Genomic DNA, 14,098 nt, shown 5'->3' with positions numbered 1-14,098 from the left:
GTTAGCTAGCTGGTGGCAAAGCAAAGGGAAAACTGGAGGAGGCCAATATAAACCAGCACTGATTCGGCTACATAATGAGCTTAAATTATTATTATTGTTATTAAATGTCATCTTGTTGTGTTGTTGGGTGTGAGAATCGACGGAGTACAGGCTCCAATTTAAAATTTGATCTCATAATGTTTTCTAAATGATTGTGGCTATTTGTGAATCATCTATGATGACAATGATGACAATCATCTATGATGACATTGTTTTGATTGATTGTGACTAGATTTTTTTTTAAGAACCTGGTAAGAAAGGCTAATCAAATACATAGTTAAAAAATGAATATGCTGTATCTGGAATTTTTATTTCTAGAAAATATTCTGATCATTAAAATTGCACCGTAATGTCACTCTTTACATCTTCTGTCTGGCCTTGGCGCTGGCTAGGCAGAACTGCGGATCGTAGGCTACCACACAAGTCTTGTACGTGACCATTTAGTACAGTTATAGGCATCTAAAGATTTATATGCCCTCAGTTTCTCTTTACGCTCAGTTTCTCTATCGGGTAGGTGTAGAAGTCAGGCCACTCAACCGGAGGTAGCGTTAACGTTAATCCTGTCAGATCGTCCATCCATTGACTAAGCGTGTACGGGTCAGGCAATCTGGGATGTCCGTTAAAATTAACTTTTGCAAATAACAATCGCGGTCCTGGACAGTGAGTGACCTTGCACATTAAGATCAAATCTGATTTTCTCCAGTCATTATTAAAAAACAACAAGCTAACAAAACTTGCTTCGTTCTGCCACCACCTAAGCTCCGCCCACAAAAAAACTTCACCATGTTTACCAACTGAAAAGGGGTCTATTCGATACAGAATTCATTACAACCCAGTAAGCAATTTTGCGTTTCAAAGATGTCTAATAGCCGTCCAAACACAGCCCTGATGTCTAGGCAAGTCATTTTATTTTTAAAACAAGGCAAAATTTGGTCTGTCAGTGAAAATTTTATAGACGTCTAACCATAGCCCAAGAAAAGACTAGTCATCTAGAACATGAACATGTCAAAGAAATGAAACCAAACACCATGTAATCACAGTAGACTTTGCTTACATGATGGAATAGCATACATCTCACAAGTTATTTTGGCAAAAACGACATGTAACCAAATTCAAGGTTATTTTGGCTAGCAGTGGGTTACTCTTAGCCGGACTATATCGGGTCTATAGTTAACCTAGATGGTAAAATGATAGCTACTGCTTGCTGGGAAAGTGCTGCTATATGTTTTCAAAGCTTTGCATGGCTTAGCACCAGAGTATGTTTCTGATTTAATCAGTCTCTATGAATCATCTAATTGGTCTCTTTGCTTAAATAATCGGCTACATCTTACGGTTCCTCGATCTTCTTAAAAATGCAAAGGTGGCTGGGCCTTCTGTAGCCACTCCTTCCTCTGTCCTTAAAAACATCGCCTACAACTAATGTGTATTTCAGCGCGCGCTAAAAACCCGTTTGAGTTTTTATGTCGGTTTGTATCTTCTTTTGTACAGCACTTTGTTTCTACGTCGTGGTGTTGAAAGTGCTTCTATTGCTTCATTGAATAGTAGTTAGAAATGTGATTAATGAGCAAGGTCAACTTTATTTTGCCTTAACTATGAAGGTACGCAAAGATAACATTAAGAGCAAATCCACACAAAAGAGTCTTTCCTGCATAGATTACAAGAGTTTTGACTTTCCTCCCCACTAAAAATACCATGGAAACAAAGCGACTTGTTATTCTCCGTCTGATATCAGAGTCAAACCGAGAACACACTAACCTTAGAGCACAAGTTATTTGGTATGCTAAAGAAACCTTGGGGATGGGACAGACTCGTAGTCAACAGAATACAGATACTTTAGAAGTGGGTTGTTTATTTTACCCACAGTTCATTGGTGTAAATCATTCATTTGTGAAGAACAGAACGCAGAGTTACAAAAGAGTTAGTGAAGGGTGTATGAAAGATAACAGACCGGCTCAGATATCAAAAGCGGCTGCTCGTGGGCCGCGGGACAGCAGATATAGATAATTTAAGACCCGCATACATGAGCACAGCTCATCCATACAGTTTTACAAATGATCCACAGTAAAACATGCGGCTGACGCTAAATAGATTGGAACAAATCATTGGTGTGTGTGTGGCAAGAGCGGTTACAGAACAATTTGAGAATATATATATATATATATATATATATATATATATATATATATATATATATATATATATATATATATATATATATATATATATATATATATATACATATATTTAAATTTCATTGACCGATATGAATGCTTTCATTTTAATTAGTGCAGTCAAATCGATTAATTTTAATAATAATAATAATAATAATATATCATATTTATATTCAATATATATTTCAAATATTAATTATTAATTATATTATTATTAATTAATTACCATTATCATACACAACATATAGAGTTTGTTGTGTTTTCAGAAACTACGATAAATCAAATAAAATAAAAAATTCCATCATGGTTACTAAAGGTCTTTATTGATCCTGAGTACTCTGAATATTTATCCCAAATTATACTTTATTACAGAAGATTTAATATGGGTCCCAAATATTCATTTAATATTAATATTTATTTCTATAAAAGTGATCTAAAAATATGAAATCTAAAATTGCGGTGGCACTGTTAATTGACCCTTCACTAAGCCCCGCCCTCCTTAGTTACTGTTGCTACGCCTGACAAGCTTTCGCGCCTGGCACGTCTATTACAGTATGAATGCACCGGTTTCAGACAATCCCAAGGAGATAATTAGTAATTTTTGGCGAACAGGTGAAATATCTGAGAGAGCAAGACAAAAGGGACTGCAGCATGCATTCGAGCAGTGCTTAATTTGTAAAGTGGGAGGTCCCGGAGCGCAGAGGGAGGGTGGATCCGGCGACACAAAAATGGGGTTGGAGGTACACTAAAAAAAAAACGTACACTACCTATAGCTTCTTTGCAGGGGCGGCTCCAGAGAATTTTTAACGCATGTGCTGAGGGGGTGCTAGATCATTTACGGGGGGAGCTGCGCAAAACTTGGCCACTAAATATTTAATATTCAATTATTTTAATGATCACAATTAAAGTTTTAATTGTATTAAATTGAACAAGCGCAACATTCAGCATTAAATCAAATATTCTAAAAGATGTAGGCTATTATTAATGATAATGTTATGATAATGTTGCATGCACACATATTATGTGTGCATGCAACAAGCAAGATGTGCTTTTGTAAATCTGGTGACTAAAACTAGTGTTTTCTGACAGTGTCAGCTGCAAAGATGAAGTTGACGATCGCCATATAGTGAACACGCGTTACACGCCTAGGGAGAAATTATGCACATAATGGATTACATAATCAGAGAGTAGCCTTTTTCCTTTTCGTTTTAAATTATTTTGTTTAAAGACATTTCAAGCTTTGTGTATTTGATGTATTTATCATGTCTGTGTGAGGCATACACTGAGTTTCGTTAAGTTAGGATGAGATGCGCTCCAGTTAACGTACAATGCAAGTGATCGCGCGGGCGCCTCAATGATTATTGTCTGTTATATTTGCTTCTTATTCATTAGCTAAATCCAGGCAATTGGTTGATGAAAAATTTATTAAAATTAAGATACAATTTATACAAAACGAAATTCACTTTAAAGAAACGCTTTCTAAAAATTAATGAAGTGGTCAAAATCATGTCTGACCCACTCGTTTCATATTGCGCATCCTATCTCGTGCTGTTCACTTTTCATAAATCAACATAAATGGAAAAAAAAAATAACATTATAATATTTAAAAAAAATATTTAATTCTGAATTTTACACACACAAGTTGAAAGGCATTTGTTCAAATCAAGTTCACGGATAATTGTGCGTACATTTATTAATCATTATGATACTAAAATCATAACAAAGTAGGCTATGCTATGTACAAAAAATCAGATGAGCCCAGAATATGAACGCAATTACACGTTAAGCATTTCCTCCCATAGAAAACCATTATAAGAACGCTTAATGTGGCTTAATGCAGAGAATGTCCCCTTATTATGTCGAAATAACGAGATATTATGTCGACACTAGGCTACTGCTGTGTCCACCGTTTCCACATTCTTGATCAGCGGAAACGATTTTTGCTTGTTTGGGATCTGACGTATTTGAAAAAGTTAAGCAAACTTTGCTGTCTTTTTGACATTTCATCGACATTTGACTTCATTTTTGACATCGAGGCTAACAGCAATCTCAAAACACAAGATTTTTGTAGAACTTCAATGGGGAATAAAGACTAACCAGACAAATAACAACATTGAACACTACACAAACAGTAGGCTAATTTTATTTTTTAATTTAGGCAATTCATATTCCATAGTGACACAGGAGGTGCCGGATCCAATAAAAAAGGTTCCGGATCCAGGTGACGGAACATGTTCCGGTGTGTTCCGGCTCAAATTAAGCCCTGCATTCGAGGGATAAATCCACGACATAATATGAAACCGATTAGAGAATAATTTCATCAAAATTGATGCTAAAGCCCAGCACAAGCAGCAGCCGCCTCATACACTGACCATTCAAATGGGAAACACAAATTGAGGAACAGCTATGTGCATGCAAGTGAAATTTGAAAATAATCGAATAATTATAAATCAAACAGCTTATCCATAAATAAAACATTAGCCTGAAAACTTTGCAATGATAACATTCTCCCGCTTATATTTTTAGCGCGCCAGGCTACTGCTCACACGTCATGGAGCAAACGTAGGTGTTTTTGTTAATCCTGTCGACATTTAGTTGTGAATGGGGCCTCCCACACTGCTTGATCCACGCCCGGCATTTCTCCCCTTGGGTTTTAGGTTTCAGGAAGGGATAAAATTCAATAAAAAAATTGATTTTTTAAAATTTGATTCAAAAAGGTGTGAATCAAATGGGATTCGGTTCTCAAATGCAGCTAACTCTCGTTCTGATAAAAATCAGGTTGTTTCGAGCTCTTCAGAAGAACCGCAGGTGACGGGACGATCCGGTTACTCCAGCAGAGCTAAAGCTGCCAGAGAAAACCTCAATACTTTCAAATGTGTTCCTAAAAATTGCAGACGGGACCTTTAAATGTCTGCGAAAGGCTGAAATCCCAGGGTTCAGTTGTGCAGTTCAGCACCACGCAGTGCGAATAAACCCACATAACCCACACAAACACTCACTGAAAACCACCCATTGGAAAAAAGCACATCTTCATTGGGCCGATTGTTCGACGCACCGGACATCTGCTTTGAGTTAAAGAGTCGGGGTCAGTATAAGACTGTAACCCCATGTAAATCTCCCAGACAAACACACACATTTCCCTTAGACTGATTTAACTGACCTGGAAACGACTGGGCATATGAGCCACCGAATGTCAAAAACAGTCTGAAAATACAATTAATACCACAGAACCGCGTGGAAGTCGGCACACAAATCTGACAGATTTACTGTCCTCTCCTATTGGTTAACCGCATAACCCACTTCATTTTGACACGGAGGATAGAGTGACTGTGTTCTGGCGGTCGGTGAAGAGTTTGATTAGACATCAGCCATTATAGGTTTGGTTCCAGCAATGATGGCGAGACCCACAAGCTTCTGTGTGTTTGTGTTGTGTTGGATTTACGGTGGTAAGGAATCTCTCATCTAACCCACTCTGAATATTTATCCCAAATTATACTTTATTGCAGTAGATTTAATATTTGTCCCAAATATTAATTAAATATTCATATTTATGTCTATAAAAGTGATCTAAAAACATGAAATCTAAACTTGAGGTGGCACTGTAAAATGAGAACGTTTAGAAAAATTAGCTTGAACAATATTCTACAAAAACAATGCAAATTTATTCACAACTTATTGAACAAAAATTCAAAGAAATTTAAAACAACATTGCAATAATAAAGTTGCTGCCTTAAATTTTAAAGTACAATCAACTTGGATGTTTAAGTCATTTCATCTTAAATGACATTAAACCGACTTGAAAAATTTAGAAAATTGCTTGACTTAATTTGATGAGTGAAAGCAATGTAAAACACATGTTGTCATAACTTATTGATTACATTTTTATTTTATTTTTTTACAGTGAACAGATGAAACTTTTTAGGCCATTTTACATTTTATTAAACTACTTTTGACTTCTTGTGTTTTGAGAATAAATTGTCAGTCAAAATTGATACAATTATCACAAAGCGTGTTGGTCTAATAAATGTCTTTGAATTGCATTTCAGTAAACTCTTCTTCCTGTCATTCCAACTTAAAATCCAATCCACTAGCAAAAGGTTTTGTCTGAACATCTATGGATATTTTCCAGAGATTTTGGCTTAGGAAAAGAAGCGATATCTTACCCAGACAGTTGTGTCCATCGTGGGCCAAACGGAAGCCGTCGTAACACGTGCATCTGTAGTTTCCAGGGATGTTGATACAGTCGTGAACGCATCCTCCATTATATTCACTGGCACACTCATCGATATCTGTAGGACAAATTAAAAGAAAAAGGGGTCATGTCACTGAAAAATTGTTTTTACATGTACTATATATACACACACCAGCATTTGAGGTCAGTTTGGAGTTTTTCTTCATACTTTTATTCAGCAAGGATGCATTCAATTGATCAAAAGTGACAGTAATGACATGTATACTGTTACAAATGATTTCTATTTCAAATAAACTCTGTTCTTTTGAACTTTCTATTCATCAAAAAAACCTGAAAATAAATGCAACACAGTTTCCACAAAAATATTAAGCAGCACAACACTGAAGACTGGAGTAATGATGCAAAAAATTCAGCTTTGATCACAGGAATAAAATTACATTTTACAATATATTACAGTAAAAAAAAACAAAACACTTGTTTTAATTTGTAAGATTTTAATGTACTTTTTATTATTCTAGCATTTAATTAATAATTGCATTTAAATTGCAGATCTTGTGCATAAGAGACTTAAATGCTAAAGCATTAAATACAATCTTACAGACCCCATATATATATATATATATATATATATATATATATATATATATATGAGTATTATATTATACAGTACAATATATATGAGTGACTTTTTTTTTAAGCATTTTGGTCAGCCTAGTGGCTGTTGTAAATGTGCTATATACATTTTATATAAACTCTTTGATGCATAGAAAGATCAAAAGATGTAAAATCCATGATGCGAATCTCCCGTTCCTCCACACCCCAAAGCTGCTCAACTCACTATCATGTTCAAGAAACCAGTCTGAGATGATCTGAGCTTTATGACGTGTGTGTTATCCTGCTGGAAGTAGAAGATGATGCACTGTGGTCATAAAGGGATGGACATGATCAGCAACAATACTCAGGTAGACTTTGACGTTTAAACAAAGCTCAATTGGTACTAAGAGACACAAGAAAATATCCTCACACCATTAAACCACCACCAGCCTGAACCGCTGATACAAGGCAGGACGGATCATTGCTTTCATGTTGTTTACGCCAAATTCTGACCCTGTCATCTGACTGTCGCAGCAGAAATAGAGACTCATCAGACCAGGCAAAGTTTTCCAATCTTCTATTGTCTAGTTTTGTGAGTCCGTGTGAATCGTAGCCTCAGTTTCTGTTCTCATCTGACAGGAGTTTCACCGGTGTGTGTCTTCTTCTGCTGGAGCTCTTCTGCTTCAAGGTTTGATGTGTTGTGTGTTCAGAGATGCTCTTCTGCTTCAAGGTTTGATATGTTGTGTGTTCAGAGAGGCTCTTCTGCTTCAAGGTTTGATGTGTTGTGTGTTCAGAGATGCTCTTCTGCTTCAAGGTTTGGTGTGTTGTGTGTTCAGAGATGCTCTTCTGCCTCAAGGTTTGATGTGTTGTGTGTTCAGAGATGCTCTTCTGCTTCAAGGTTTGATGTGTTGTGTGTTCAGAGACGCTCTTCTGCTTCAAGGTTTGATGTGTTGTGTGTTCAGAGATGCTCTTCTGCCTCAAGGTTTGATGTGTTGTGTGTTCAGAGATGCTCTTCTGCCTCAAGGTTTGATGTGTTGTGTGTTCAGAGATGCTCTTCTGCTTCAAGGTTTGGTGTGTTGTGTGTTCAGAGGTGCTCTTCTGCCTCAAGGTTTGGTGTGTTGTGTGTTCAGAGATGCTCTTCTGCTTCAAGGTTTGATGTGTTGTGTGTTCAGAGGTGCTCTTCTGCCTCAAGGTTTGGTGTGTTGTGTGTTCAGAGATGCTCTTCTGCCTCAAGGTTTGATGTGTTGTGTGTTCAGAGATGCTCTTCTGCCTCAAGGTTTGATGTGTTGTGTGTTCAGAGATGCTCTTCTGCTTCAAGGTTTGGTGTGTTGTGTGTTCAGAGATGCTCTTCTGCTTCAAGGTTTGATGTGTTGTGTGTTCAGAGGTGCTCTTCTGCCTCAAGGTTTGGTGTGTTGTGTGTTCAGAGATGCTCTTCTGCTTCAAGGTTTGGTGTGTTGTGTGTTCAGAGATGCTCTTCTGCCTCAAGGTTTGATGTGTTGTGTGTTCAGAGATGCTCTTCTGCTTCAAGGTTTGATGTGTTGTGTGTTCAGAGATGCTCTTCTGCCTCAAGGTTTGATGTGTTGTGTGTTCAGAGATGCTCTTCTGCTTCAAGGTTTGGTGTGTTGTGTGTTCAGAGATGCTCTTCTCCTTCAAGGTTTGATGTGTTGTGTGTTCAGAGATGCTCTTCTGCCTCAAGGTTTGATGTGTTGTGTGTTCAGAGATGCTCTTCTGCCTCAAGGTTTGATGTGTTGTGTGTTCAGAGATGCTCTTCTGCTTCAAGGTTTGATGTGTTGTGTGTTCAGAGATGCTCTTCTGCCTCAAGGTTTGATGTGTTGTGTGTTCAGAGATGCTCTTCTGCCTCAAGGTTTGATGTGTTGTGTGTTCAGAGATGCTCTTCTGCCTCAAGGTTTGATGTGTTGTGTGTTCAGAGATGCTCTTCTGCCTCAAGGTTTGATGTGTTGTGTGTTCAGAGATGCTCTTCTGCTTCAAGGTTTGATGTGTTGTGTGTTCAGAGGTGCTCTTCTGCTTCAAGGTTTGATGTGTTGTGTGTTCAGAGGTGCTCTTCTGCCTCAAGGTTTGGTGTGTTGTGTGTTCAGAGATGCTCTTCTGCCTCAAGGTTTGATGTGTTGTGTGTTCAGAGATGCTCTTCTGCTTCAAGGTTTGAAGTGTTGAGTGTTCAGAGATGCTCTTCTGCTTCAAGGTTTGGTGTGTTGTGTGTTCAGAGATGCTCTTCTGCCTCAAGGTTTGATGTGTTGTGTGTTCAGAGATGCTCTTCTGCTTCAAGGTTTGATGTGTTGTGTGTTCAGAGATGCTCTTCTCCTTCAAGGTTTGATGTGTTGTGTGTTCAGAGACGCTCTTCTGCTTCAAGGTTTGGTGTGTTGTGTGTTCAGAGATGCTCTTCTGCTTCGATGTGTTGTGTGTTCAGAGATGCTCTTCTGCTTCAAGGTTTGATGTGTTGTGTGTTCAGAGATGCTCTTCTGCCTCAAGGTTTGATGTGTTGTGTGTTCAGAGATGCTCTTCTGCTTCAAGGTTTGATGTGTTGTGTGTTCAGAGATGCTCTTCTGCCTCAAGGTTTGATGTGTTGTGTGTTCAGAGATGCTCTTCTGCCTCAAGGTTTGATGTGTTGTGTGTTCAGAGATGCTCTTCTGCTTCAAGGTTTGATGTGTTGTGTGTTCAGAGGTGCTCTTCTGCTTCAAGGTTTGATGTGTTGTGTGTTCAGAGATGCTCTTCTCCTTCAAGGTTTGATGTGTTGTGTGTTCAGAGACGCTCTTCTGCTTCAAGGTTTGGTGTGTTGTGTGTTCAGAGATGCTCTTCTGCTTCGATGTGTTGTGTGTTCAGAGATGCCCTTCTGCTTCAAGGTTTGGTGTGTTGTGTGTTCAGAGATGCTCTTCTGCTTCGATGTGTTGTGTGTTCAGAGATGCTCTTCTACTTCAAGGTTTGATGTGTTGTGTGTTCAGAGATGCTCTTCTGCTTCAAGGTTTGATGTGTTGTGTGTTCAGAGATGCTCTTCTGCTTCAAGGTTTGATGTGTTGTGTGTTCAGAGATGCTCTTCTGCTTCAAGATTTTAAAGTGTTGAGTGTTCAGAGATGCTCTTCTGCTTCAAGGTTTGAAGTGTTGAGTGTTCAGAGATGCTCTTCTGCTTCAAGGTTTGATATGTTGTGTGTTCAGAGGTGCTCTTCTGCTTCAAGGTTTGATGTGTTGTGTGTTGAGAGATGCTCTTCTGCTTCAAGGTTTGGTGTGTTGTGTGTTCAGAGATGCTCTTCTACTTCAAGGTTTGATGTGTTGTGTGTTCAGAGATGCTCTTCTGCCTCAAGGTTTGGTGTGTTGGTCGTTCAGAGATGCTCTTCTGCTTCAAGGTTTGATGTGTTGTGTGTTCAGAGATGCTCTTCTACTTCAAGGTTTGATGTGTTGTGTGTTCAGAGGTGCTCTTCTCCTTCAAGGTTTGATGCGTTGTGTGTTCAGAGATGCTCTTCTGCTTCAAGGTTTGGTGTGTTGTGTGTTCAGAGATGCTCTTCTACTTCAAGGTTTGATGTGTTGTGTGTTCAGTGATGCTCTTCTGCTTCAAGGTTTGGTGTGTTGTGTGTTCAGAGATGCTCTTCTACTTCAAGGTTTGGTGTGTTGTGTGTTCAGAGGTGCTCTTCTCCTTCAAGGTTTGATGCGTTGTGTGTTCAGAGATGCTCTTCTGCTTCAAGGTTTGATGTGTGATATCTTCCTCATTCTGATGCTCAGTTTGAACTTCAGCGGATCGTCTTGATCATGTCTACATGCCTAAATGCATTGAGTTGTTGCCAAGTGATTGGCTGATTAGATATTTGCATTAACCAGCAGTTGAAGATGTGTACCCAATTAAGTGGCAGTATATATATATATATATATATGGTTACAGATTCCTCCCTAGTTTACACAGAACATTTACAGAAACCAGCTTTAAAAAAACGTAATAAATTGTCAAAGTTATGATGTCACAACAATAAGCTCATTAACATACGACCGTCCCCTTTTCATATAGACACCTATTCAGTATTCAAAAAGTTCTGCTCTTCATGTCAATCAACACTGTGAAGATTCCAGTATGTGGAGCTTTTTTGCTGTGAAAACATTGACCAACATTAAATGTTGACTTATAATGTGTAGAATATGACCCCTTTAAAATCCATCTGCTCCTTTAAATGGTTCCTAATTCATTTATTTTGGTCAATATGAGCTTCTGTGTGCCGGTAACTGTGGTGATTATAGTGAATTATGCCTTATGTTTGTATGGCAAGAGCAGCTGAATAAACATCTCAGAGCCAGAGAGAGAAGTGGATGACTGTGGGGGGGTTGGGGGGCATCCCCACTCATTTGACGCCCAATTGAGCACTAATTACCCAGACTCCTCTGCTCTGCTTTGTAGTCGTCTGGGCTCAGTGAGTATGGAGAGGCACTCACAGCCTGGAGTACAATGCTTTATTTTTCTTTATTCCTGAATGCTGTTTATTCCACCTCCAACACAGTACAAAGTCTTTGCACTTTTCAATTTTATTTCGGTTTTGCACAAAAGCAACACCTTCACTTCATCAAACTACAAGCTATTTTACCTCCAGTAATGCGTCTCTGTGTGAGGCCAAGCAATCTATGGGATGAGCAGTTCGGAGAAGTGGAAGAAAAAAAAGCATTTTGCACTATTCACATCGTATTGTTTACGGGTCGTAAGTGTCACGCTGAGATGATTGCAGATGTGGAATAAACGTTCTTTCTGTATCCAAGAAAAATAATAAATAGCCTATTAAGACTCAGATGATGGAGTATACAGTGTAGATTAAACAATGCAAAATTAACCTTAAAAACACCTAGAACTGTCTGCATGGATAGGCCTGCCGAATAACTAAGATTTTTAAGGTTAAAGCTGGTTTATAGTTAACATGAAAATTCAAGCAGTGAAAAAATGTTGCAGAAAACAGGAAAAAAAAAAACTTTATGATCTTGTATAATATATTTATGCATTTTTTGTGAATGTATTTACCTAATTGTAATACTTAAAATTGATAACGATAACGTTAAAAATGAATATGTATCGGCCGATACCAATATGGTGGCCAATATATCGTGCATCCCTATATTTGTATTATATATATATATATATATATATATATATATATATATATATATATATATATATATATATATATATATATATATATATATATATATATATATATATATATATATATATATATATATATATAGCACTTTCTTATTAACTTTATGATCTTAAAAACTTATTGATCTAAAACTTTATGCTTAAAAAGAGCATGATATTAGTTTTGTAGCTATATAAATTGTGCCAAAATTAAAATATAAAGAGATGTAAAGACATGAAAATCTTGCTGGTTAAGCTAGTTGGGAAGAAGTGTGACCAGCCATGCCGTTCTTTTCAACAGGCGAGTGCAGCTTTCTCAAAGCTAAGGATTGTTATTTACTCATAACCCACGTTATTTGTAGCAAATAGCTATCAAGAGTTTTGCAATAGCTTTCAGAGGATTAGGATCCAGTTCTGGTTCTTGTCTTTTTTGTGTGTGCAGAAATTCAGCGCGTGGAGAAGTATATTTGAACAACGATGTTCATATCTCCCCGGCACACATTTGTGTTTCCACACCATATCAATGGTTTTACGCGCTTATCCCAGTTTAGTCAGGAGTGGCGTTTTAACACAGCACAAACATTACCGAACCCCTTCGCTTTCCAGTGTTTTGCCTGGGTTTAGGATGTTTGTATCCAGAAAGGATCGCATTGGCTAAGTGGGTCTAAAAGCAGCATACACCTCTCCAAATACAACTGAGCTTTAAAAACTTCCCCCATAAAGGCAAACGGCCTCAAGAAAACAATATTTCCAAAGATATCTCTATCACTGTGCAATTTAGTGCTGTTAACTCACATTAACATGATTGGAAATGCAGACCGTTTTTTGGTGGTGGAAACATCTCTGTGTAATTACCAGGCCAAGTCATTATCGGTAACGTGTAAGATATTTCATGCTCTATTTCACGTCCAAAGTGTAAAGAATTGAGTCTGTCATCTTTTTAATCTTGTATTTGAACACCTATTTCCCTTCCCTCAGGATAGTCTGAAAATTAAGCCAGGAACTGCAGAAATGAGACATGGAGACGTAGACCTTGAAGTGTCTGAACACTGTACACACACACACACACACACACACACACACGCACGCACGCACGCACGCACGCACGCACACGCACACGCACACGCACACACACGCACACACACACACAGACTCAGCCAAAGCGATCTTATTATAGACTACACAGCAAAAACAACAGATTTTATGAGTAATTTTGTCTTCATTCCAAGTAAAAAAAATATCTCACTATCCTTAAACAAGATAATTTGTATTTTCTCATGTTTTAAAACTCAAGTATGGTTAAATTTGTACTTAAAGGTGCATTGCGCAACATTTCATGTTAAAAATACCCGTTTTTCTAACCCATACATGCTTAAACAATTGCCTGATGGGCTGAATGAGCCCTTCTCTGATCACTGCGATTGCCTCTATAATCCTGTACAGTAAAATAAATAAGAGGGATTCGGGTCGGAATTTGAGACTGGGTGTGACGTCATGCGCGTTCAGTTGCAGTGTTGCAGTTTCGCTTGTCGCCAGAGGGGGCATAGTTCTGCAAAAACTCAGAGACTTGCGCAATGCACCTTTAAAACCAGAGAACAGTCAGTTATACTATTTCTATTGTCCACTTTCGACATTATATTAACTATAATTAACTTTACAACTACATGTCAACTAACTCTCACTAGAGTATTAGTAGACTTAGGTTTGGATTAATAGAGATCAGGGTTTATAGGGTTAGGGTTTATAGGGTAAGTGTTGGTAGAATAGTAAAATTCTTCATGTAAAATTCAATCAATAGAATGATGCTAGGGTGCTGTGGGTGGTTGCCAAGGCATTGCTTTGCAGTTGCTAAGGTGTTCTGGGTGGTTCCCATGGTGTTGTTATGCAGCTACTAAGGTGTTTTAGGTGGTTCCAAGAGCGTTGCTGTGCAGTTGTTGTTGCCAGATGTTGCTATGCAGTTGCTAAGGTGCTTTGGGTGGTTGC

The 14,098-nt window shown here is 38.0% G+C and overlaps 1 protein-coding gene across 3 annotated transcripts in view; it reads right to left on the bottom strand.

Moving 5' to 3' along the window:
* scube3 (signal peptide, CUB domain, EGF-like 3) overlaps positions 1 to 14,098 on the bottom strand; it is a 128,173-nt gene that overhangs the window by 79,946 nt on the left and 34,129 nt on the right. For all 3 annotated transcript variants that reach the window (XM_081385744.1, XM_081385746.1, XM_081385745.1), the window contains exon 3: positions 6,374 to 6,499. In XM_081385744.1, coding sequence (XP_081241870.1) covers positions 6,374 to 6,499 — 126 coding nt within the window. The remainder of the gene's footprint in view (positions 1 to 6,373; positions 6,500 to 14,098) is intronic.

Source organism: Scardinius erythrophthalmus, assembly GCF_964197995.2.
Source record: "Scardinius erythrophthalmus genome assembly, chromosome: 15".
Lineage (NCBI taxonomy): Eukaryota > Metazoa > Chordata > Actinopteri > Cypriniformes > Leuciscidae > Scardinius > Scardinius erythrophthalmus.
The sequence above is the reverse complement of the archived record's forward strand: the minus strand, read 5'-3'. Positions and strand labels throughout refer to the sequence as shown.